Below are 27,447 nucleotides of genomic sequence, written 5' to 3' on the forward strand. Positions count from 1 at the left end.
AAATCATCCTGTCTAGCGTTTACCCTCGACTCCCAGAGTCAAAGGATTCAGGGTTTAGGGTGTACACTTCTTTTTGGTGATTTGTTCTTTCTAACGTGGCTTTCCCCATTTTTTTCTTTTTGCTGTGTAACTTTGTGATTTAATGTATTGTGTTATCTGTGTATGAGCTGGCAAATGGTTGCTTTTATTTGATTTGATTTTTGTATGTTATGTTATTTCCTGTGTATGCTGTGCTGAACACACAGGAATGAGGATGGGTGTAGAGATCCAGTCAAGAGGCGGTGTGGAGTCACAGACATCATCTGACTCCGGTCACACTCGACTGTGCTGACAGATGTGGAAGTGTTTCTGCTTGACTCTAAACATGAAATTACTACTCAGCAAATCTAGTACCAGCCATCCGCCATCACGGTCTCATAGTAATTGTCCCATATTGCATAACGCAAAGGAATCCAGTGTTCGTGTGAGACAGTGCATTAAACAATAAAATTATTTCATTGAAAAACTCACTTTTGTCTCTGTCATGGCTGTTTTTTTCTTTCTTTCTTTCTTTCTTTTATAAATATATAGATTATATATAAGCAAATGGTTTGTGAAAGGTACTTTACCTTCAGTAAATGTTTGAAAGTCCAAGAGATTTTATTTTTAAAATGTAATTTGTTTGTTACAAAGCTGACATTTGAAGCTGAAGAAACATTATTAATTTAAGTATTATTAATGTTGGAACCAGTACTGCTTATATTGCATAGTATAAATATCACATTCAAAACAAATATTACTGAACATCAAATATTATTCACTGCAACTAAAACCTTTTAAAAAAATTTTTAAAGTTTAATAAAATAAACATTAACTGAAAAAGAAATCTTAGTTTAAGTATAACAATAAAAAATTAAAACTGACATACTTAAAAAGAAAATGAATAAATATGACAACAACTAAAATTTTAAAACAAATCAAATGAAAACAGAAAATAAAATGTCATTCAAAATCCATTAATAAATTCAATGCAGTATATCAATATTACTAAAATAAAACTATATATAAATAAGTTTATGTTACAGTTATTTTCTAGCAATAAACAGTAAATATGAAGTAAATTGTGGAAACATCAAAATTAAATATAAAATGCTTAATTTGCAGGTCTAATTAAATCGATCTGAATTAATAATTCCTACTTTATCACTTAGTAGAGGCTAATTTGGGACTACATTTTTTGTTCTCGTTATAAAAACACATAATTTGTCTCTAATGCTTTAAAAATGTAATGGAATAATATAAAAAATATATATATCAAAGGATTTCTAGCAGCATATATATCCTTATTTTCTCTTTTTACAGGGTCTGTTTCTCAGTACCTTGGTGTAAGTAGGTCTCTGTGTCCTCATTTAACTACATTCAGTGTCTCGTGCCCAGCCACGCTGGGCCCTCTGCCGAGATCTCATTGTGGCATTATGGCCAGTTCTCTGGCAAAGACCACTGTCAAAGAATGGCCGGCTCTGCCCTACTTATAGGGGAGAATTATTTGCAGTCCAGTCCAATGACCAAATGTACCCTGGGGTTTCAGTGGAATAGAGGATGGGAAGATGATACAACAGAAAAAAACTCAACAGAATCTTCAGAGATTACATCAGATTTTACAATCAGCATTCTTTACATATCTTAAATCATAATCAATACAAACGGTCTACAATATCAGTTTGAATTTATTTCATTACAATTTGTCTTTCACCTTAAATATAATTTTTAAATACAGTGTTATTTTTGGTGGCTTATGTCTTGTACTCAAACAACAATTAAGTTTTGAGATAATTTTCCATTCAGAGGCAGAGCTTCAGAAGAACATTTAAAGATCCTTGTGACACCATTTCAATTAAGTTTGAATAATTTGTAAATGTTATAAAGATACCTTAAAATAATATATAAGAACATAAAATATTAGGCTGTAGGACCGCAAAAAATATATATATATATTTTATTCATCCCTCTCCAAAGTACTTTAAATCAATTCACTGATGAGTTCCTGTTGTTAAGTATTTCTATATATTTATTGTGAAATTATTTTGTTTTCCCCTTCAATTCATCAACTTTATCTCTTAACCGTATTGTGTAGGCCTATAGTTTATTTTAATACTTACAGTACTATATGTTTTGGTAAAAATAATAATAATAATAATTATATATATATATATATATATATATATATATAGATAGATAGATAGATAGATAGATAGATAGATAGATGTATAGATGTAAAAAATAAACGTAATAAATCGTTCTAATAAATCTTCGCCTATGCCTTTTATCTTATTAGCGAGTCATTAAAAACGTTGACTCAACTGATTCGATTAAAACAGCGAATCGTTCACGTCAGAAACAACAGTGAACGAAATGATTCGTTCGTTCAAAAACACCAAACGGAGAAATGACAAATTATGTCTTTATTATTATTACTATTAATGACAAGATTAACTAAATATCCTAATATAGCCTAAATGTCTGTCAAAAATAAATTAAATTAAATGTAAATAAGTGCCTGTCGCATTTATTTTTCTTTTAGCATAAGAATGGCACTTAATGAAATAACCCAATAAAATATTATTTTTTATATAAATATTATATTTTTTCATTATAACCGCTGCATAAAACCAATGAAGCACTCAATGCTAAATTGTGAATAAAGGCTATTCTTGACGCGTCGAGTTGGTTATCTTCTACTTTTTTTTTCCTAAAACGAACTAGCACTTCTTGTTCTTAAAAACAGAAAGAGAAGACGAAAAGTAGTTGAACGAGTATCGCGGCTTTGTTCTCGCTGGTCTCCTGATTCTACACACAGGGCTTCTTTCATTTCTCCATCCAATGAGAGCACCCTCGCGCGCGGAGGGTGGGATTTCCACTGCTGTTTGTGTTCTTTCCCAAGGAATGTGAGGAACACACAAACCCCAAGTGATTGTCGGGGCTGTCCGCTAACTGTAGGACCTTGTTCAGCCATGGAACTATAGTTATTTCGCGCTTACCCTACATTATTAATTGCAACTCCTCTGATCCCAAACTGGCAACCTCATATCTCCAACTGGCACTGGCAAATGATCTCATAGACCAGATCAAGCTCAAAGGTTTGGATCTACGATTTTTTCTCTTGCCTTATGTTGTTATTTTAATCAGAATTGTTGCTATACATAGAAACTTTCCATGCATTTGCTGAACTGAACTTTCAAAAGAATTCTTCGAAAGTTATATAAAGGAATGCTTTTTTAAAACATGAACCTGTCATTACAACGTAGACGCAACGAACTTCACCAAAACCTGAAATCTCACACAAACTCATCGCAAATATGTTATTCTGGCTAAAAATGGTGAAGGAAAAGTGCAAGTGTCATGTAACAACATCAGGGTGGAGGATTTGATGTCAAGGTTCAAGTTCAGGTTTTGAAGAGCAGATCGTACAGTTGTTGTTTCTAGAGTTGAGGAAATGATTTTAGCTTTTTTTTTTTTGAATTGTGGAAGTGTTGTGTTGACATTGAGCACCTCCCTTTTGGGTGAGAGTATATATATAGCATGCATATGGTGGGAGAGCATGGTTGCTTTTGCATAAGTGCCTGTCTTTTCTTCGAACACACATGGAACATACTCTGTCCAGTACATTAGTCCACGTGAGCAGGCTTCTGTAAGTAAGTCAGGGCCCCTTCCAGTCCCTCAGTACTGTAGAACTGACAGGACATTATCAGCCTGTCTAGGTCTCTTTTCATGTGGGACGTCCTCCTGAGCTCCACTTCCACCAAAGGATATGAAGAAAGTGACATGTATGTGTTAATGTTGTACCATTTAGACAAGCGTGTTAATTAAGTGTAGTTTGCGAAGTAGTCTAGAATTTAATTGATGCCTGTAATGCAGAATTGTTGCCTTTTTTCACATGGCAAGGACCACTAAATATGGTGATCCCTTGTGAGGGACCCCTCTCCTAAAATATAAGAGCGCCTAGATATTTACATGTACTGTATGCAGATCCATTTATATTGTTTGAGAAATAGTACGCTTAAAGGGATAGATACAGAAAAAAAACATTTGAAATGTCATTATTTACTAACCTTCGTGATGTTGCAAATCTGAATGATTTTCTTTCTTCTGTTGAACACAAAAGAAGATATTTTGCAGAATGTTGGTAACCAAACAGTTGCTGGTAGCATTGACTTCCATACTGAAAAATAATTAATTTGTGTTTTGCACAGGCTTTGTTTGCTTCAGGAAAAATCCATTACATCCAGGAAATGCAGCCAAAAAGTTTCATTTAAAGTTTGGAAAATAGATTAAAAATTCTGTTACACGTGTTTCATATATTCTGAATCTTGTTTTGAACCCTATGACTTATTCTTTTCACTGTTCCTGTACATTCAAGAAGAGCTGCATAGTCAGCATTTCTCAGGATGATTTTATTAATTTTTTTTTCATTTTCAATCATTCCAAAGTCTGAAAATATAGCTGTAGTGCAAAACATGTGATATTGTTTACGTCATTGTCTACTGAGCGTGCATTCTCATGGCTTTCAGCTATAATTTAGATTAATGCTGGGCACATTTTCTTCCACCCATGGTTTTGAGATTTTACCATCTATTATCCTTCACTAATTTTGCAATAGTCTATAGGAACTAGTGTGATTCCTTTCCTCGATTGTATTTGATTAGCAAACGTATTGTTTATATTGTCATGTCAATATAGTCATGTGTTTTACCATGATTGTGTTTTGTATTTGTGTTTATGACACTATGTGCTTCTTCTAGCCTATATATTCATATATATTATAAAGGTACAAAACTGATTTTATATCAGTTAAAGTTCACCCAAAAATTAAAATTCTGTCATTTACTCACTCACCACATGTTCTAAACCTGAGATTCTTTTTTCTGCTAAACACAAAAAAGATATTTTGAAGAATATTGGTCACCAATCAGTTCGGCGGTAGCCCTTGCCTTTCATGCCATGCATACTGTGGAAGTCAATGGCTACCTTCAACTGTTTGGTCAACGTTCTTCAGAATATCTTCTTTTGTGTTTGGCAGAAAAAAGAATCTCAGGTTTGGAACAACTTGAGGTTGACTAAATTATGACAGAATTTGAATTACATTTTTTGTGTAAACTGTCCCTTTAATGAAAAAAAATTCTGTTTACTGTACATTGAAGTTCATTCCTTAAAACATAATATATTGCTACTGTACAGCTGTTTTTACTGTACATTTCACTTTTTTAATGCAATGTATATGTCCCAAAAGTAAAGAGCACTAATCATTTGTCAGTTCTCAAGAAGTCTATACAGATATAATGCATGTAAGGTGAAGTCTGGTTCCACTGCTCCGCATGGTATCATCAGAAGCTTCTTTTCCAGGAAAAAGCCTCAGGCAAAATTTAAATGTTTCACAGACCTTCCAAAACAGGTATTGATAGATCTAACAGAGATGTTTTTCTATGAAATATTAATTAATTTATTTATTTATTTTCCTTATTACTGTTTAAAATTAGCAAATCATTTAAAACCTAAACTGCTTGGAATTATTATTATTATTATTTTTTTTTTTTCAAACGTCCTGTTCTCCCAGTATAGCCATTTGCATTATTAGTCTTGTGCGTTGATGCTGGTAGCCAGATCAGGTATTAACATGACAGAGATAGAGAGAGTCTACAGATACACTTGTGCCAAACAGAACATGCGCATACAGGCTGCATGCATATAGACACTCGATTGTCAACACACAGTGATAAAGATGTCTATTGAGGCAGATCTTGTGACACAATCATGAATTAGTGAATTAGTGAAGAAGTTGAGATGTGGAGCGAGAGCCACACAAGCACCCAGAAAACAAGGCCGTTAAACATCTGTCTTAGTCTGATTTGTTCTAGTTTGGATTATGCAATAGTTTGTGAGACAACATGAAATCAAAATGTAACCTATTTATCTATTTTATTGCACATTCCTAGTATTATTATGAACAATTGATCAGTGCATGTTATTCCAAGTGGAAAAAGTGTTGTAAAATTTCATAACCTACACTGCATCTGAAACAATTTTGCTTATTGGCTGATGTAATCTTCTTGTTTTGTAAGACCCACCCAATATTTTTTGTACTTTTGTACTAAATACTTTTATTTAGCAGCAACACATAAAATTGTTTTAAAGTGACAGTGAAGACATGTCCATTGTTACAAAAGAAAATTTCTATTTCAGATTAATGCTGTTCTCTTGAAGCTTCTATACTTCAAAGAATCCAGAAACATATAAAGCAGCACAACTTTACCTCATGTAAACGCACTACTTTGATTAAAATAATGTTATTAACCTCATAATCATAGTAATCACATTGAACTATGTGGCGTATGCAATAAACAGGCATGCATTATGCAGGCATGCATTTGATTGCATTATTACAGCTCTATTACAGCTATGTCATGTGTTCAAACAACTTCATGAATGAACTCCGTGACATTATTCTGCAGCAGTCCCAGTTCTACTGGTGCTAAGCTCCCTCAAACGAAAGCAAGAGCACCCTCAGTTGATGCTGTAATAATATGATATTGGCAAAGCAAATTTGACAAAAGTTCCAATGCGTATTTGTGTTTGCGTTATATGGAGGTCTTCCAGGTGTCTATTTGCAATGTGTTTTTTGTAGCCAATCACAGACTTATCTGTTTATTTTTTTAATGCAATGCAATGGCCAATCAGAGGTGTTTAAAGGGGTCATGTGACGTTGCCAAAAAGAACATAATTTTTGTGTTTTTGGTTTAATGCAATGTTTATGCACATATTTGAGGTTAAAAAACATAATTTTCCACATGTTGTATATTATTGTTGCTCCTCTATGCCCTGCCTTTCTGAAATGTGTCAATTTTTACAAAGCTCATCGTTCTGAAAAGTAAGGTGTGCTCTGATTGGCCAGCTATCCAGTTTGTTGTGATTGGCCGAATACCTCAAGCGTGTGACTGAAAAGTTCCTCCCCTTAACATACTGTGATGCCGTGTCCCGGTGTAACAAGACAAAACAATAAAACCCATTACAAATGAGGCAAATGTTGCACACAGTGGCGACATAATTACTGATAATAAACGCGTTGCGTTGCATTGTGTATGGCACAGCGTAAACATAAAACCATATCTGCATTTTTAATCGGAGAAACGACAAACAACAAGTTCTACTCTACACTGCTCAAAACTTGAATCATCATTGGCAAATTCTTTAAATATGAAAACATACTTACAGGCTGTGAGTGAGAAGCGCCAGACTGTCCTTGCAAAGTTGGAATTGCCCCACTTTATAGACACAGCCTTTGTGCACAGACATCATTGTACTCACCCAGGTTCTGGAAACAGTCCTCTTTATAATGCGCTGCACACATCTGAATATTTTGATTGAACTGTTCTGGAACAGTGTTGTAAATACAACTTAACCACTGAGTTCTAGTTGTGTCATCTTTTGGAAGGCCAAACAAAGTAGTTTCGCTTTCACAATGAAACACAGCGTCTCCACAATATGGTGGTGGTGGCAGCAAAAATACTACAGCAAGAATCACAGTTACTGAATATTTGGTGGTGTTATGCAAATCTTCCCACACAGTGACGTAGATATTTGGGGGTGTGATTAAACAAGGCGTTTTAGGAGTGCATGGACGAGTCTAAACTTTTATAAAGAATATCTCTGAGTTTGAGACTTGTCTTTGCAACTTTAGGGCTTGTAACACTCCAAAGAGAAAGGAAAACTTGAAACTGCATCATATGACCCCTTTAAGTTCAACGTCCCCTTAACTGCTCAAAACACACTGTTACACAAGCTTGTGAATCCTCTCATCATAACAAAGTAAGTGTAGACTAATTTATAACAGAACTTTGTGAGATTACGTAATGTAAATTTTCACAATCCAATAATTCCTGATGGATAAATATTCAAATTTTTGTATGTCCCGTTTTGTTTTGAAATATATTGTGACAAAGACACAGTCGTTGGTCACAGCCGGTGGACACACACAGCACAAGCTTCAGCTGAGCTCATCTGCTCCTCTTGTTTGGGCTCAGATCGGTGTAATAGGATTTAGCTAGTCAGACTGTAATCCAAACATCTCCACCTACGGTATCAACAAGACACAAAAAAACACATCCAGTTAATACTTAGCAACGACAACTGGGATGGGAGCTGTTTGTTTCTGATTTTCACGTTTCCCAAAGGGCATTATGGGAAGAACTTCATATCCAGTGTCAGATGAATTCTGTTTATCTTTGACTTCTATAGAAACAGCTGATGGAGGAGACATTCCACAATCCGTTAATCCATAAAATCAACACTGACCCACTGAACAATGACAGCATATTCCATGAATGGATGACCAGACCTGCACAATCTGACCGGGGGATTCATCGGTTGTATTTAGAGATGTTCCGATACCCTTTTTCTCTTCCCGATACCGATTCCGATACCTGGGCTCAGGGTATCGGCCGATACCGAGTACTGATCCGATACCTGGGTGTGTATCTGTATATACAGCTGTATATACTACTAGACATGTGTAAATTGCTAGAATTATTTTATGGTGTGCTTCAGACTCATCCCTTAATAAAACATGAACAAATACATGGTGAACTACTGTATTTATTACAGTATTTTTATTATCTGACATGAATTTGACAGTATTATTATTTATTTTCGTAAGCGAAAAAGAACTTCAAATGCAGCCAAAAATCTAACACCACAAACTAAAAAAGGTATTTTAGTTTTACAATATAACTGTATAAAAAACTGCAACAAATAAGTCTAGGAATATAAAAAATGATATATTAATCAGATAATCTCTTTACAACAAAACAAGTAAAAAAAACAAGCAACCTTCTAGGCATAATTATTATTATTAATAGAAACGTATTATTATTACAACATAGAGACATAGCTAAATCTACTGTAGGCTACAACAGTAGCTTAATATATTGTCAATTTACTCACGTTAAACCGAACATTTATTTTGATGGGTTGGCATGAAGATCTTTGAGTGTCTGTGTTTATGATATGACCATTTTCTCAAATGAAATGGTAAATTTTCATGAATTGATGGTTTATGCGTTCGTGACCTCATATAGTGACACACGGCAGAGTCTACAAAACAGCGAGCTCCCGTGCATCTGCGCCCGTCACCCACAGAGATGTAGAATTTGCAGGATTAATATTTAAATATTATTTTGCAGTTTCATATTCACAGACACAAGTATATATTCGGCTACAGTCTGGAGCCCTGGGCTGAAGCGGAAGTGACTGAACGCAGCTGCGGGTACCAAATACCCTAGTAACGGTTTTACTCTCTGGTTGGTCCAGTCTGAAATACTGCTAAACAGCGGACATACTGCTAACGTGTTTTCATTTCTTTTTCGCTGCTCTAAACAGGGGTTGCTTGTGGCAATACAGCTCAACTTCCTGTGTTTGCAATGCATTCTGAGCAGCGAAGAAGAACCGTGCAGCGGTTAGGCAAAGCTAGCGGTCATGACTAGGTCTTGTTTAAGAAAATGGTATCGGATCGGTATATGGGTTCATGTACTCGCCGATGCCGATGCCAGAATTTGTTGTGGTTTCGGTGATATTTCCGATACTAGTATCGGAATCGGAACAACTCTAGTTGTATTAATATAATCAATAATAATAATACATTACATTTATATAGCGCTTTTCTAGGCACTCACTAATATGTAAATGCATTTGTTGTAGTTGGATCTCAGACCGTTTCTGTGATGTGCTTTTCAAGGAATATCATTCCTAATCATTCACGTGATACTCCAAACCCATATGACATTCTTATCCGTAGAGTGCAAAAGAAAATGTTTAGCTGAATGTTCATGCTGCTCTCTTCCATACAGTGAAAGCATATTAGTCAGTTGTTAGTATTATTCACAAAAATTATTAAAAATATTTTTTGTTGATTGAAATAAGGCTGAAATTAAATTAAATATTACCTGAAATGTTGCCTTGGTGACAAACTGCAATAAAGTACTAAAATTAGTACTAAAATTACACAAATGTAAAAAATAAACAATTATAATTAAAGCTATATATATATATATATATATATATATATACAACAAATATATAACAAAATTATGTCATTTCTTTTTTTATATTTAAATTTTAAAACCTACAGTATAATACTAAAATTTTATATGAAAAATTATAATAATATTAAAATATATTAAAATAGCACTATCTGACAACATGGTGATTTTATTATAATTATTAATTATATTATTTTTAAATATTTAAAAGCAGTGTCATTCTATGCATTTCATAATTGCTAGAGGATTTAAACTGTAGCAAAAAAAAATATTAGCTTGAGATGTTGAAATTGAAATGGGTTGTTTCAAGGGAATTAACATTTAACACACAACTGTTCATGCGTAGTCTCTGCGCAAAAACTAATTTCAGTCATATAAAAGATTTTGATGAACAGTATTGGCAATTATTGCTGTTCGTCACAATTTATTTATAATTGTGCAAATGAATTCTTGTTCATGTGGCTGCTTGTCAAAATGATAGTTTACTAATTAAAAAATACCACTCTTTTAAGCCATCCAGAGCAAATAACCCTGTAAATACTGAGACATACTGAATTGTAAATAACTGAAAAATATTAAGAGAGAATTTGTTTAGTTTTCACCCAACCCTAATATCAATCTCTTTTGTCAAAAAGATTTATATTAGTAAGCAAGGAAGGGCTCTTTTGTGGAGGCATTGGTCAAGTATTTTCATCTGCTTTGTTTAGGCTGCCGTTTATCCTTGTGCACAAAGCATGCTCATTTTCATACAGCTCCATGTGTAACAGTCAACTCTGTGCCCCTCACAAAGCACATTTTGTTCTAGTTTCACAGGATCGGCTTCTGTGCCAAGCAAAGTATGGACCTCTTTTGAGAGGCAGGCACTTACAACTAAACAGTTGATCTTCAGATTCCCAGAATGTCTTTGTTGCTTAATGGTTGTGTGCAAAAATGTTTGCATGTAACAGTATCATGCAATGTCTAATATGCCAAGTTATGTTCCCTGCTTTTGGTTGAAAGAGTCAAACTGGAGGCCCGTTCTGGGGTGTGCGATGACGAAAGTCTAAGATTGTTTTGAGTGTTAAAGCTTTAAACCACATGGCAGTTCTTTAAAATCACTCATGCTCTCTGTAATTGTGTAAAATGAAATGAAGTTCATAAAGCATAAAACCTTTTTTTTTTTTTTTTTTTTTTTTTAGATTTTATAATATTTTTGAATTAAGATTCTTACTGTATGCTTACCAAGGCTACAGTTATTTGATTAAAAATACAGTAAAATGTTGAAATATGATTACAATTTAAAATAACTGTTTTCTATTTGAATATATTTTAAAATGTAATTTATTCCTCTGTTTAAAAAGCGGAATCTTCAGCATCATTCCTCCAGTCTTCAGTGTCACATGATCCTTCAGAAATCATTTTAATATGCTGATTTGATGCTCAAGAAACATTTCTTATCAATGTTAAAAACAATTGTACAAATATTTTTGTGGAAACTATGATCTTTATTTTTTTCAGGCATAGAAAGTACATAATTTATTGAAAATCTTTTCTAAAAAAGTCACCTTTGATTAACTGAATGCATTCTTGTTGATTAAAGGTATTAATATAATAATGTAATGTAATATATAATAATAATTACTTATTCAAAGCTTATTAAGTGGGTTTTCAGCAGTTATCCAGCATGCTTTTCACTGCATATAGGTCAAGTAATCATTGTGTCTGTCTGTGTGTCTCTCTGCAGTGTTTCCTGCGTGGCGGGGGGCTGGAGAGGGTCATGGTTGGGGCTGGACCCAGTGCGTGAGGTGGGAGGCTGGGGAAGGGGGTCTGGAGTGTCCGCTGTGGTGTGCCCTGTGTCAAGGAGGCAAGGAGAGACTCGAGCAGGCCTGTCAGAGAGGGAGGGGAGTGCTTCATCTCCCTGCAGATATGCTAAGCGTCAGACTTCCGCAGCTCTTTGACTTCCACCAGGTGCCAAAGGTGAGGAAGAAAGCATCTGATTGATGGTCAGAGAGAGTGTTTGAACCGTCTATTATTGCAGGGAAATCCCTGGGAAATCCTGCATGTGCTTAAAAGTTACAGACCAAATGAGCGGGACCAGACGGTGCAAGCCACCAATTTCAGTTCTGCTAAACTCTTTCTTAAAGAAATTCCAGCACAGTTTCAGTAAGATTACGTCACATCAATGACTTGCATTCAGAATATTAAAGCAATGACTTTATGTTCCCATGACTTTTTCGTGGAACATAAAAGATGATTTTTAGAAGAATGTTTTAGTAGTCGTAAATCCTATAATAATATTTAAATAATATTAAAACAACAATGACTGCAACAGAATGCTGATTTTATTAAAACTGTATTTTTATTATACTATTTTGTGCTTTTTAATTGACTGTTAAGAGCAATATCATTAGATTTGTTTCATAATTACTTAATATTTAAACAGTAGGAAATTAAATTAGTTTGATTGATTTATGTGTGTAATTGAAATTGTTTTTGATTCAACACTCACAAAGGTTCATTGATAATATGAACATTTTGTTTATTAAAAAGTGATTTTTGTGAACAGGATAGGTGAATATTGTTGTTTATCAATTTTGCTATATTTGTGAATATGAACTTTATATGAACTGTCAAAATGTACCATTGGTATGACATGAGGGTGAGATAATGAGAGATATTTTTAGACTATATCTTGCCTTGTCGAGATTCTTTACAGATTTGGCCGAGATACAACTATTTCTGGATCTGGATAAAATCTGGAATCTGAGGGTGCAAAAAAATCTAAATATTGAAAAAAATAAAAAAAATGAAGCTCTTAGCAATGCATATTACTAATCAAAAATAAAGATTCTATATATATTTACAGTACATAAATATATTTACAGTATATTTACAGTATATATCAGAATATTAAAGCAATGACTTTATGTTCCCATGACTTTTTCGTGGAACATAAAAGATGATTAAAAATAAAAATAAAGATAAAGATAAAGATAAAAATAAAGATTCTATATATATTTACAGTACAGTTCCCATGACTTTTTCGTGGAACATAAAAGATGATTAAAAATCAAAAATAAAGATTCTATATATATTTACAGTACATAAATATATTTACAGTATATTTACAGTATATATCAGAATATTAAAGCAATGACTTTATGTTCCCATGACTTTTTCGTGGAACATAAAAGATGATTTTTAGAAGAATGTTTTAGTAGTCGTAAATCCTATAATAATATTTAAATAATATTAAAACAACAATGACTGCAACAGAATGCTGATTTTATTAAAACTGTATTTTTATTATACTATTTTGTGCTTTTTAATTGACTGTTAAGAGCAATATCATTAGATTTGTTTCATAATTACTTAATATTTAAACAGTAGGAAATTAAATTAGTTTGATTGATTTATGTGTGTAATTGAAATTGTTTTTGATTCAACACTCACAAAGGTTCATTGATAATATGAACATTTTGTTTATTAAAAAGTGATTTTTGTGAACAGGATAGGTGAATATTGTTGTTTATCAATTTTGCTATATTTGTGAATATGAACTTTATATGAACTGTCAAAATGTACCATTGGTATGACATGAGGGTGAGATAATGAGAGATATTTTTAGACTATATCTTGCCTTGTCGAGATTCTTTACAGATTTGGCCGAGATACAACTATTTCTGGATCTGGATAAAATCTGGAATCTGAGGGTGCAAAAAAATCTAAATATTGAAAAAAATAAAAAAAATGAAGCTCTTAGCAATGCATATTACTAATCAAAAATAAAGATTCTATATATATTTACAGTACATAAATATATTTACAGTACATTTTTGGCATAAAAGAAAAATCTATAATTTTGACCCATACAATGTTTTTTTTTGGCTATTGCTAAAAATAAACCCCAGCGACTTAAGACTGGTTTTGTGCTCCAGGATCACATATTATTTTGAGTTTGTTAAAAACATATGTTGCCATGTCTTACTGATCGTGTTGTACAGTGTAGATGTTTGCATGTATTTTAGACGTCCATGTGCGTCTGTGCAGGTGTTTCGAGAGGACGGCATCATGTCTGGCTACCGTCACCCCAGGAGCTCAGCCGTGGACTGCATTCTCAGCAGTTTTCAGATGACCAACGAGACGGTCAATATCTGGACCCACTTCCTGCCGACTTGGTAAAGCGCCCAGTTAAGCATGTGATTCCTTTTTAGTGCCAGAACGAATAACTTGTCAGCTTTGAAGCTTTGGTTGAGCTGTTAGGATCTAGCTTATAAGCAGACACTTTAATGCAATATCAGATTTTACTAGTGCTTAACACGTTAATTTGAAATGTATTATTCGTGTTGAGTCAACGCAGGGTAGTGTGACTTAAATCTCATTGTTATTAAAAATGCTTTATCTTTTCAATAACCTTGTAATAATCAACTGTATAATACACTTCAAATCTATAATAAAGAAATACATACATAATAACTAGTCTGATATTTTTGAAAGAAATCATATATTTTCATTTGATCAAAACTGCAGTGAAAACAGCAACACTGTCAAATATTATGGTTTTAAATAACTGTCTTCTATTTTAATATTTTAAAATGCCATTTATTTCTGTGATCAAAGCTGAATTTTCAGGATCATTCCTCCAGTCTTCAGTGTCACATGATCCTTCAGATCTATCTTTACTGACACTTTTGATCAATTTAATGTATCCTTGCTAAATAAAACTTCTAGTTTCTTTGTGGACTCTGATTGGCTGTGCCATATTCAGAGTCGTGCTCTACTTTCCTCAGACAAGACAGAAATGCCTCTCGTATGACCTGAGCGGTGCTGTTTTAGGTACTTCCTGTGGCGGTTCAGCGCGCTGTGCTCCACTCTGGACTTCCTGACGGAGAGCTACACCTGGCCGCTGCTGGTCTACCTGCTTCTGATCTGCCTGTACCCCTTCACCTCCAGCTGCGCTCACACCTTCAGCAGCATGTCGGCCGAGGCTCGTCACATCTGCTACTTCTTCGACTACGGCGCGCTCAGCCTCTACAGTCTCGGTACGCTGCGCTCTCTGGTCGCTAGATAAGCACATTGTCATCATTACGCTGACACAGTGGCCATTCTTATCAAATATTTTTTATTTAAATATCAGAGTTTTGACTAAACTCATCACCTATGGTTCACGCTTCTATTATTGTAGAAAGAAAGAGAGCAGCGGACTGACACGTAAAGCCTCCTACTGTAGTCTGGACCTTTTTTATGACATTCATAACATAAATGATAAAAGAACCCTGAAGTAACACCCAAACATCAATGTATAAAATGTGCATAGACATTGTTATGCTGTTATGCTGCTCTAGATGATGAAAAAGTGACCCATTTGACCTGACTTGACACTACTAAGTGCCTCAAAAAAAAATTTGAAATATACAAAAGTATCAAGTCTTTGTACTACTTAGAAAGATGCGATGGAACTTATCAAATTGATTAATTAGTTGTTCAAAAGCATGTATCATTTCAAACATATATTAGATGAAAAACCCGAACTTTAAAAAAAATCAAGAAAAATGAAGAAAATTAGAAATGTTGCCTTGGCAGCCAACTTTGTTCAAGTTGAAACTAAAATTATTAAAACTAAAACTGAAATAAAAATAAATGCAAGCTAAATAGAAATATTTAAAAAACAATGACAAAAGCACATTGCAAAAGTACTAGAACCTAAAATAAAATTAAAATGAACACACACTCACACACACACAATATACTATTCACACACAAGCAAATACTAAATAATGCTGCATGAATTTCCGTTTTATTTTTTTACAAATTATTGTCTCTTTTAAATAACTACCAATATTTTGATATACTATTAAAATATTTATTAATGCTTTGAATTTGAGTTTATTTACATATACTTTTTCATTTATATTAGTTTTAGTTTTTATTGTTTTTTTTCTATATTTCTATTTAGTCATTTTAGTGCTTCAACTTAATCGTTTTCAGTTAGTTTCCAAGGCAACATTTATCATTTCTTTCTTCAAGTTATTTAAATGTTTTTCAACTGATATTAATTATATTTTAATTCAGCTTTTAATAGTTTTAGTTAACAATAACAACAATGCATTCCTGTACCTCAAACAATACAGCATAGTGCTAGCAACACCAATGTCATGGGTTTGATTCCCAGAGAAAGCATGAACTTATAAAATGTAAAGTGTGTCTTGAATGCACTCTTAAGTTGCTTTAGATAAAATGTGAAATGCAAATGAATAAATGTAAATGAATATGACACTGTGAGATAAATGTGCCAGAGTGGCTGCTTGTCATCCACGGTCATTGACAGAATGTAAAAACCCCTGAACTTCTCTGATGACATGTCAGAGATTGTCACGATGGCCTGCAGTAGAAATGAATGCGTCTTGGATGGGTTGATGTGAGGTTATGGAAAGCGTTAGCTGTGGAGGAAATGAGCCATCTAGCACACTGCTGGCATTTTATTGTATGACTTCAAAGGAAAGAAAGCAAACGCTCTGGCTCCAGAGAAATCCTTTGAAGTCTGCAATGATAAAGAGTGAAGGCTGAAGAACCACACATATTGTTCAAGCCACTTATGAAGAGCTAGTGCGAAATACAAGTGCAATTGTAATATGTGCGTGAGTGATTTAATGCACCTTTAATTTTCTTGATAAAAGAATGGTTACTTTTTCAAATGGAAATGGATTTGAACATATATTTGAAACGAAATCTTATTTCTGCAGTATTTCCATTCATTTGATTTCAGCAAGCCTGGATGATGGTATGGTCATCTGTTCGAAATCCTGCGCCTAGAGCAGTGGGTTTTTCTTGTAAGCTCCCACAGTCTAAGAAAAATATTATTCTTTCATATGTGGAATCCATCTGCATTCATGATTTTGCAGTTGTGGTAAAGAAAGGCCTCTTTTACTGCCTTTGAGAAAAGCAGAATAGCTGTATATGTCCACAGCAGTGAATGTGTGGATATGGCACAATAGCCAAGCATTACAAAAGAAGAAATTCAATATAACATGGTTTTATATAGTTACCCTTACAAAGATTTGATGCCACTTACCTTGCAAACCTATCAAATGTGTTTGGTTTTCATCAAAAGCACTTATTTCAATCACATACCTTGTAAACACGACTTTTTGGTTTCAAATTGTATGCAGTGGTATTACTTTTACTAAATTAATGAGAAAATCTAAACTTAAAAAATAAAAATAAAAATGTTAAAGCTTAAGCACTTAAATTATTCCGAACTAAAGCTAAATAAAAATATATAAAAAAAATTAAAACTAATAATATAAAAACATAATTAAAAGCTAATTCAAGAAATTAATAAACACTTATATTACTATATAAATAATACTTAACACTGAAAAGACCATTTAATTTATAAGGGGTTTATTGTCCATTTAAACATATCTGGAATTGGCTTTTATTTTTATATTTTAATTTTAGTTTTACAGTATTATAGTGTTTTCTAGGAAACAATGGTTGATTTGCATCTTTACATTTGTGTAAACTTTGTTTAGAAAATTCATCCAGTTATTTCTGGGAGTGTTTTAGTAATAAGCCATTTCAATACATGCACAGTTGTTTTAAATATTATTGCAAAAATTCTGAGAAATGTGCAAGCTTCATGCCACTTTTATTTAAATAACGCAATAACATTTAGACACTTTGTCTCCAAATACCTTTTTGGACCATTAGAATTTGGAAATTAAAAATGTACGGTGTACTTTGCTCAATCTGTTAACAAACCCTTTTTATTTATGCTAGATTCATAGTTCCCTAACTAGGAATGTGCTTTATGCAGTTTCTAAAACCTAAAACTCAGAATCATATCCCAATGAAAGCATGCATTAGTTTTCAGTGTTTTTATTGAATTGTGGCATATTCAGCAAAAATAAGAGACCTGTTTTAACACAAAGAGCAGTCTGTAAAATGTGCATTGATATTTTAATGCTGCTCTAGAAGATTTTATGAAAAAGAGGCCCATTTTACCTGATTTCACCTTCAAACAAAACTCTCAGAAATCTTGCAAAGATTTGATGCCAGACTAAGCTGGCAAACTTATTGAATTTAGGAATTAGTTCTTCATCAGAAGATCTTAAAACATAAAACTCATCAAAAATCATATCTACGTAAAAGAAAGCGTGCATTAATCCTTTTTTGGGGTTTGTATTTTTATTTTATTTTTTCAGGCTGCGCCGTCACATACGGCTCTTATGTGATGCCTGACTGCTGGGTAAACAGTTGGCTTCATCAGCATTTTGTGGCCATCGCCATCGGCAACTCTCTCTTTTGTACCAGCGTGTCCTGTTACTCCAGGTGAGAGTGGTTTCAGTGGCTCATTAAGACTCATTTACTAAGTCTGCGACTACAGGAGATAATGCACATAGAGAGTTGATTATATAACTTGCATCCTTCTCACACATAGACCTTAGTTTGCTCTGACCTTATTCCTGGTTACAAAACTTTTCCTGGTTACTTAACTCGTTGTTGAATTCTTAATTAGTTTTGCTTAAGCAAGCAAGACTACTGCAGATATATATTATTAAACTTTGGCACATAATTTGTCTCGCTCTGATCATGCAGGTTGTTTAGAAAATGTGTGTGATGTACTTATTCTAAACAATCAGATTTATGTGTGGGCAAAAAAATATCTCCTGAATAGACATTGAGGGGAGCCATGGGGAGACGTGGGGTTTGGGGTCCTTGGACTCAGACCATTAAGCAACCACCTAGCAACCATTCTGTATTGACCTAGTAACCGCTCAAAAACACAATGGAAGCCGCTCACAATGCACTAGCATTTATGGTGGAAAAATTAGCATGATCAAGCACCACTCCTGTTTTCTTCATAAAGTAAAAAAATTAATAAAACAGTGTAAATATTATTATTTCATATTTAAATATTGAATAAGACATGTATTTTAATAAGATATTTATATAATTCTAATATTTATTTAAAATGAATTGATTTCAAATTAAAAAGCATTTAACAATGTACATACATTTTAAATGAGCATTCATGCATATTCTTGTCTTTTGTAATACATTTTCTAGTATGGTCAAATTAATTTATCCATAAATAAAAACAGTTGGTTTGACACAGACGCCACCTTCCTTCAACATTTTGTTAAATATCTAAAGACAGAATATCATAGAGATGTGCTTTGTTTTACTTGCACCATTAAGTAACCACCTAGCAACTATCAACAATAACCTAGCAACCACATAAAAACGCCATAACTACTGCCCACAATACCCTAAAACTGACTATATGCACAGTTGCTTTCTGGTTTTAGATAAGCCAGCTCAAGGCAAGTGCCCTTTGCTCGGTTTCTCGACATAATCCATTCACAAGTTGAAGAACATTTTCGTTCATCTAAGAGGACCAAATGCCAAATGTTTCAGGAATGACAAATCTAAAAATATTTCAAAATATTTAATGCCTTATTTAATTGTTATACCAGTAATAATACACTTATTTAATAAAGTATTTAAGTAAATAACCCTTCTAGGTTGTTGGTGTCTGGGCTTCATTATTTATTTTATAAATACATTTTCATAAAAAAAGATACAAATCCTGCAGTTGCTATACTTTATACTTCAGTACAGTAAAAGTGCTCAAATTTGTTATAATATTCATTTTATAATAAATCCAAAAGCAAGACGTGAAAAGAGGTAGCGTGTTATAATGGTAATTTCATGTCAATTTTTTCTTAAAAGTCTTTGTTTTTCTCCAGGAGACACATTTTTGGCACATTTTTTCCATGTCATCTTCATGAATGAAAAGTGAATCTTTAAAGTTAATTTTATTGCACAGTTGTAGAGTTAAGAAATAATAAAGGCTTTATATGTTCATTAAGATAACATTGATTATCAATAATACCATTTTGATGTTGTTTATGAGATAGGATCGCTAGCTAGCTAACATTAGCCTTAACAGTTACGATAGTGTTTAGTTGTCTGCATTTAAATGTACAATTACATAGGTACTCTCCTGGGATTACCAGGCTCGGCTTATTAGATTATATGTTGTTAGTTGTTGTTTTATAACATGAAACTGTATATTAGTGTCGCTATCATTATTTACGGTGTTGCAATTATTTTATTTCTCAGTTTCTGACAAGAACAAGGCAGGAGAGGTTTCCGTAAGGGTCTCAACTTTTACATGGTCAAGCACCACTTACATTTTCTTCATTAAAAAAAAGTACAAAATTGTGAATATTAATATTTCTACTATATTATATTAGTATATAATATAACTTTCTATTGCACTAATGTTTTTTTTCACTAATGTTTTTATATATATATAAAATAATCATTTATGTATTCATTTAAAATAAAACTTTCTTATAAAATAAAAAAACATAATTAGGTAAATATAATTCACATATTCACTTTTATATTATATTACATTATAGTTTTAAATATAAACACAACGTATCCACAATGCATTTTAAATGAAGGATGTTAAATGAAGTGTTTATGGAAGTTTGCAGTATGGGACGATGCTGTTTTGAAAATGTCTATAAATATAATTTGTTTTACATTTCATGATCATATTTGATATTAAATATTTAGAAAATTTATTTGAATTTATATTCTAATTAAAAAGCATATCTATAATGCATACATTTTAAGTGAAGGTGTGTTTTCCTCTGTCTTTCGTGACAGGTTTGTAGAGTTGCAGTTCCCACACAAAAGTAAAGTCATGCGAACGGCAGCGTTTGTTGTCCCCTTCCTGTTTGATAGCTTCCCACTGTTCTACCGAGTAAGTATGCTCACACTTCACTGCACATGCAAATTAGCCAAGTGTTTATGCCTGTGTAGAGTACGCTGCAGAAATGAATGCACTCTTTATGGCTATTCTCTATCCACATGTGTGTCTGTAGCTGCTGTGGTGCTGTTGGGAGAGCTGTAGTTCCAGTGAAGCTCTGGCAAGCCATTCTTACCATCTGCTCTTTGCGTTCCTCACATGCTTTCTGTTTGCGTCTCACCTCCCCGAGAGACTGGCTCCTGGACGCTTCGACTACATTGGTACCTCATTTTATTGATTTTACGATCATCTTTGTTTAGTTCTGAATGGTTCCAGAGGTTCCCACGGGTGTCACGTGGTTCTTTTGACCAGTTTTTCCACTCGCTCTCCTCCAAGGTCACAGTCACCAGCTCTTTCACATATGTGCGGTGGTGGGCACCCATTTCCAGATGGAGGCAGTGTTGACAGACATGGCGTCTCGCAAAGATTGGCTGACGTCGCACTCCTTTTTACCTTCGTTTCTGGGCACCATGGGGGTTCTCGCAGTGGGCGTCCTGCTCAACCTGGGCATCATCGGCATCTTTAGCGCCGGTTTACCGCGAACACCTCGCCAAAGCACTTCAACCTCTAGCGGCACCCACCTTCATCAGGAGTAAAAAACTTTCTTGACCACTCCACACCTCACTGTGCACCTTTCTGGACGACTTTACACTATAGCGCACTTATACAGTCACTTTCACTGATAATATAAGCCTTGATATTTTTTTTACTAAGAAGCTAAACGTTTATGCTCTCACTTATTATAATTTCCTTTTATACTTACAGTTTATTATCTCAGCTGAAAACCCTAATGATAATCGCAACCTTTCAGGTGTTATTTACCCGATTGATTTTATTCTTTAGTCATCGTTATGAAAGGTTTAGGGTTGAATGACGCTAATATTGATTTTTTTTACAGGTTATTTTTCTAACATAGTTTTCTAACATGATGTTTGTGTCATGAATATGATAATGTTGTGTAACATTAACTGGAAAATAGCATTAATCAGGGATTTTATATTTGCATATAACATCATTAATATAATTAATCCAATTTTATGATAGTTGCATATCAAAATCTACAAACATTATGGTGGGTATCATATCTAAACTACTGGCAGGTTGGTGAAATTTTGCCCCTTTAAATACTTATATTTGTAATTTCCCTTTTTATTATTATTTGGATATACTGGAATGCCTTTGAATAATTAGAATAATCAAAGGTGCAGTAACAAATTAATGAAGGGCTTTTTTTACTGTTACATATCATGAAGGATACATTTAGCTCATCTAAGCATCATTCTCCTACTAAACTGCATCTCCTGGGAATATGGGGCTGCACTGGAGTCCTTTACTGGAGTCGTTTACATGTTTCTAGACATTTGTAACTCTGGACCACAAAACCAGTCTAAAGTGTCTGTTTTTTGAAATTGTGATTTATACATCATCTGAAAGATGAATAAATATGCCTTCCGTTGGTGTATGAGAGATACAACTTTTTGAAAATCTGGAATCTGTGGGTGCACAAAAATCTAGATACTGAGAAAATCACATTTGAAATTGTCCAGATGAATTTTTAGCAATGCATATTACTAATCTAAAAAATATGTTTTGTTCTGTTTACTGTAGGAAATGTACAAAATATCTTCATGGAATATGATCTTTACTTAATATCCTAATGATTTTTGGCATAAAAGTAAAATCTATAATTTCAGCCAATACAATGGTTTTTTTTTGGCTATTGCTAAAAATATACCCCAGCGACTTAAGACTGGTTTTGTGCTCCAGGGTCACATTTGGTAAACAGCTTTGAGTCCTGTGTCCTCCTCTGCATCGGGTCTCATTTCTGTGGTATTGTTTTGTTCATTGCAGGTTTATGGCATGCAATACACTGTTTATAATGAAACACAAGGTTTCTATAATTAATTGCATTTTGCCAATGCACTTGCGGATCCAATGTAAGCTCGAAATAGTTTTTTTGCTCATGTAATTAGTTCCATTCTGTTCTTAAACCAGAAATCAAAGCTAATCATTGTGAATGGGTAAGCTCTTAACCTTGTTCTCTTATTTTGTCCTTTTTCTTTTTCGTTTCGTCTGGCCTAGCGGTGCAGGACAGGTACGTCAGTTTTTAATTCAATGCAATTAATGCTGCTTAAAGGCAACGGTTTTGCAGAACCTTTTCTAGCAAGCTCTTAAGGTTGGTCACATGGTGGTAATGATATTTTAATTGGTGTTTATGAAAAGGATGTTGGGTTAAAAAGGAAAAGTAGGTGCTTTAGTGGCTAGTGGCGGAAAGAGTGCATTTTTCCAAATGCCTATTTGTAGTTCGACGGTAGAAATTCTCGCTCACCGTTTAGTTTAAGTAAGTGTGTGTTTTTCCAGCTCCAGCACCGCTGGAGTGTGTTCTTCTGCTCAAAGAGGTTCAGATGTGAATGTGACTGGTCACAATAGTGTTTTGTGTACTAGATTTAAATGAAATGTAAAAGGTTTTGGATTCCCAATCCCTGTGTGTTTGTTGGCCCAAATGAATGTATTGCAGTTTTGAAACTGTGAAAGCACCATTTAATGTTACAAAGTAGCATTTAAAATTACCAAGGAAATTAAAATTCTTTTTTTACTGAGGATTTAAATATGCAATCATTATCGCAATGCCTTTTATTTGCCATTTGTCAATTTTGTAATATTTTTTGTAACAAATGTGAAAAATATGAAAGTGCCTAGAATTAAACTGACTTATTGTTCACTTGAGTCTTTGTCCAGCTGTTGTGGTTTCATTGAATACAGAGCGTTTACGCAAAAAGCATTATTGGCTTAACACATAAGTGGATGAGCCAATTCTGTTCCTGTAATTCTGTTGTGTAATAGTTTTTATTAGTAAGAATGTTTTTTTGCAATATGCTGAAGATTTGCAGGATCATCCTTTGTCCACAAACCTCAGTCCAGTTTACAGAGACAGGTATCTCTGCCTTCCAGTGCTTTAAATAATTGTTTTTCACATTTTTGTATAATTATATAGAATTTGTATTATGTCTTATTAATAATTTAATTATTAATTGATGCAATTAAATTCAATTTGATACAATAATTAAAATTAACTGATTATAGTTTTGTATTTTAAAATATTTACTTGCCACATTGCAGGACATTTAAAGTTGACTACATTTTTTTTTTTATTACATAATTGTCACACACCTGGACTCATTTTGTGTGTTTTTGCCCCTGTGACCCAGTTTCTGTCTTCCGTGTGTGGTTTGATTAGTTCCCAGGTGTGTCTAGTCATTTCCGCATGTGTTCCATGTCCCTGTTAATTTAGTCATGCCATCCACCTGTGTTTCCCCATTATCCTTTGTATAAAAGCCTTGTCCTTTCAGTTCTGTTTTGTCGGGTCTACTCGTCAACTCGTTACTAGTTACTAGTTACTAGTTACTAGTTACTAGTTACTAGTCACTTGTCAACTTGTCCACTTGTTACCTGTTACTTGCCACTTGCCACTTGCCACTTGCCACCTGTTGTTTACTACTTACCTTGCCTATGTTTTATTTAATAAATCCTTGTTTCGTTTATCCCTCGGCTCCGTGTTCCTTCCAGCAGCGTAAGCCGTGACAGAAGACCCGACCTAAAAAGTTAAAAACTGCGTGTTTTCCCTCCGTTTTGTTTTCCGTTTTTTCACAGTCTTTTTCTTTCCGCAGTGTGTCATGGATCCCCTCTATCGCCCCGAATACCTCCTCCACCTGCTGGAGCAGGAGGGACTGTCTCTCGAGGACCATACCAGACGGTTTCTCTGGATAGCTAATGCCACCAGCTACCCGGACCACGCGCTCTGCACCTTTTATCACGCCAGCCTGAACTCCAGGTGCAGAGCGTTGTCGCCCGAAGATGGTCCTCGGGAGGATTTCGCCGCATTCATAGAGTGGAATCTGGTGAGAAATGGGTCACCTCTCACGGTCGGCCCAATGGAGGATCTCGCCAGGTCCACTCTGGACCCAGAGCCCAGCCTACAATCTCCCCACGGTACGAGGCATAAGCCCAAGCCCACCGATGACGGAGAGCCAGAGAGCAACCCGTCAGACCAGGTGCGAGAGCCGGCGACACTGCCCACCACGAGGGAGCAAAATGTGGAGCGCCAAATGGGTCAAAATGAGGGGGTTTCCAATTCACCTATGCCAGATCCTCTGTTAAGCCCAGGAAGGGCTCCTGATCCTCCTGTAAGCCCAGGACGGGCTCCTGATCCTCTGTTAAGCCCAGGAAGGGCTCCTGATCTTCCGTTAAGCCCAGGACGGGCTCCTGATCCTCCTGTAAGCCCAGGACGGGCTCCTGATCCTCTGTTAAGCCCAGGAAGGGCTCCTGATTCCCTGTTAAGCCCAGGACGGGCTCCTGTTCCCCCGTTAAGCCCAGGACGGGCTCCTGTTCCCCCGTTAAGCCCAGGACGGGCTCCTGTTCCCCCGTTAAGCCCAGGACGGGCTCCTGTTCCCCCGTTAAGCCCAGGACGGGCTCCTGTTCCCCCGTTAAGCCCAGGACGGGCTCCTGTTCCCCCGTTAAGCCCAGGACGGGCTCCTGATCTTCCGTTAAGCCCAGGACGGGCTCCTGATCCTCCGTTAAGCCCAGGACGGGCTCCTGATCTTCCGTTAAGCCCAGGACGGGCTCCTGATCCTCCTGTAAGCCCAGGACGGGCTCCTGATCCTCCTGTAAGCCCAGGACGGGCTCCTGATCTTCCGTTAAGCCCAGGACGGGCTCCTGATCCTCCTGTAAGCCCAGGACGGGCTCCTGATCCTCTGTTAAGCCCAGGAAGGGCTCCTGATCCCCCGTTAAGCCGAGGACGGGCTCCTGAACCCCCGTTAAGCCCAGGACGGGCTCCTGAACCCCCGTTAAGCCCAGGACGGGCTCCTGAACCCCCGTTAAGCCCAGGACGGGCTCCTGAACCCCCGTTAAGCCCAGGACGGGCTCCTGAACCCCCGTTAAGCCCAGGACGGGCTCCTGAACCCCCGTTAAGCCCAGGACGGGCTCCTGAACCCCCGTTAAGCCCAGGACGGGCTCCTGATCCTCCGTTAAGCCCAGGAAGGGCTCCAGCCCCAGAGCTTACTCCAATGCCTGCTCCTCCAAAATTCCCACCCTCCCACCCACTCCTGCCTCCTCCTCCGCTGTCGTCTGGCTGCCCCTCTGCTCGCCCTCAGCCTACCATCATTGTGGTGCGAGCTCAGCGGGACCGCCATCCTACAGCGACGCCTTGGTCGGCGTCTCCCTCACCTCCGCCTCCAGCCTCTGAGGCCTGGACTCCGCCTCGGCCCGTTGACCCGTCGGCTCCACCATGGCTCCTAGCTCCTTCCTCTCCGCCGTGGCCCGGCAGTCCGCAGGCTCTGCCTGGCTCCCTCGTCCCTCCGGCTCCGCCTTGGTCTGGCGTCGTCCATCCTATGCCTCGGGACTCCACTCCTCCGGCTTCGCCTCATCCCTCCGTCCCTCCGGCTCCGTCAGGCTCCTTCATCCCCTCGGCTACACCTCAGTCCTCGGTCAGTCTGGCCTCACCGCGGCCTTCCGGATCCACATCGTCGCGTCAGTCACCAGAGCCATCAGTTCCGCCTAGGACCTCCGGCTCCTCCCCGTCACCCTGGCTCTTCGGCTCTCCGCCTCGGGCTCCTCCTCCACTTGCTCCGTTGCCGTGGGTCGAGTCCCTGGAGTTGGTGACCATTCCTCCTCCATGGCTCCTTCCACCGTCGGCCCCACCTTGGGCCGTTATGGCTGTGGCCTGGGTCCTGCTGGGTACCTCCTGCTTCAGATCCTTCCTGTCTCCTCCCTGGCTCCTCCCTCCGTCATCTCCTCCCTGGCTCCTTCCTCTGTAGTCCCTGTCTGCTGGCCCCCTCCTGGGAGGCTGTCCTCCACCGGAACCTCCTCCCAAGTTCCCACCCACGCCTCCCTTTGTTGTTTCTACGGTGCGAGGACGCACCTACCGGGAGGGGGGAGTACTGTCACACACCTGGACTCATTTTGTGTGTTTTTGCCCCTGTGACCCAGTTTCTGTCTTCCGTGTGTGGTTTGATTAGTTCCCAGGTGTGTCTAGTCATTTCCGCATGTGTTCCATGTCCCTGTTAATTTAGTCATGCCATCCACCTGTGTTTCCCCATTATCCTTTGTATAAAAGCCTTGTCCTTTCAGTTCTGTTTTGTCGGGTCTACTCGTTACTAGTCACTTGTCTACTTGTCTACTTGTCCACTTGTTACCTGTTACTTGCCACTTGCCACCTGTTGTTTTCTACTTACCTTGCCTATGTTTTATTTAATAAATCCTTGTTTCGTTTATCCCTCGGTTCCGTGTTCCTTCCAGCAGCGTAAGCCGTGACAATAATATTAATTAAATTAATTGAATTACATTTTATAAATGAATGTAATAATCAGTTGAACTAAAACTATATTTGTACCTTCAAATATTCACTTGGAAAGTAATGGAATCAAATAATATAAATCTCAATTTTATATACATATATATATTTTAATTAAGTTTATATCAATTATGGCGAATGATGGGAAATGTCCTATTCAAATTATGAAACGTAAAGTTCCATTTCTGGAAGTTGATTGGTCAAAACTGCGTCATAGGTAT

General features: G+C 36.2%; 1 protein-coding gene across 1 annotated transcript; it reads left to right on the plus strand.

The window, feature by feature from the left end:
* The first annotated feature begins 2,950 nt into the window (after window positions 1–2,950).
* Window positions 2,951–21,761, plus strand: LOC132103381 (membrane progestin receptor delta-like). Its single transcript, XM_059508447.1, has 8 exons — window positions 2,951–3,116; window positions 11,791–12,023; window positions 14,097–14,224; window positions 14,883–15,088; window positions 18,254–18,380; window positions 20,736–20,832; window positions 20,954–21,098; window positions 21,214–21,761. The coding sequence occupies exons 2-8, from the start codon at window positions 11,973–11,975 to the stop codon at window positions 21,471–21,473; spliced, it is 1,014 nt and encodes a 337-aa protein (XP_059364430.1). The 5' UTR covers window positions 2,951–3,116; window positions 11,791–11,972; the 3' UTR covers window positions 21,474–21,761.
* Window positions 21,762–27,447: the final 5,686 nt, after the last annotated feature.

The sequence above is a fragment of the Carassius carassius genome, chromosome 24 (assembly GCF_963082965.1).
Source record: "Carassius carassius chromosome 24, fCarCar2.1, whole genome shotgun sequence".
NCBI lineage: Eukaryota > Metazoa > Chordata > Actinopteri > Cypriniformes > Cyprinidae > Carassius > Carassius carassius.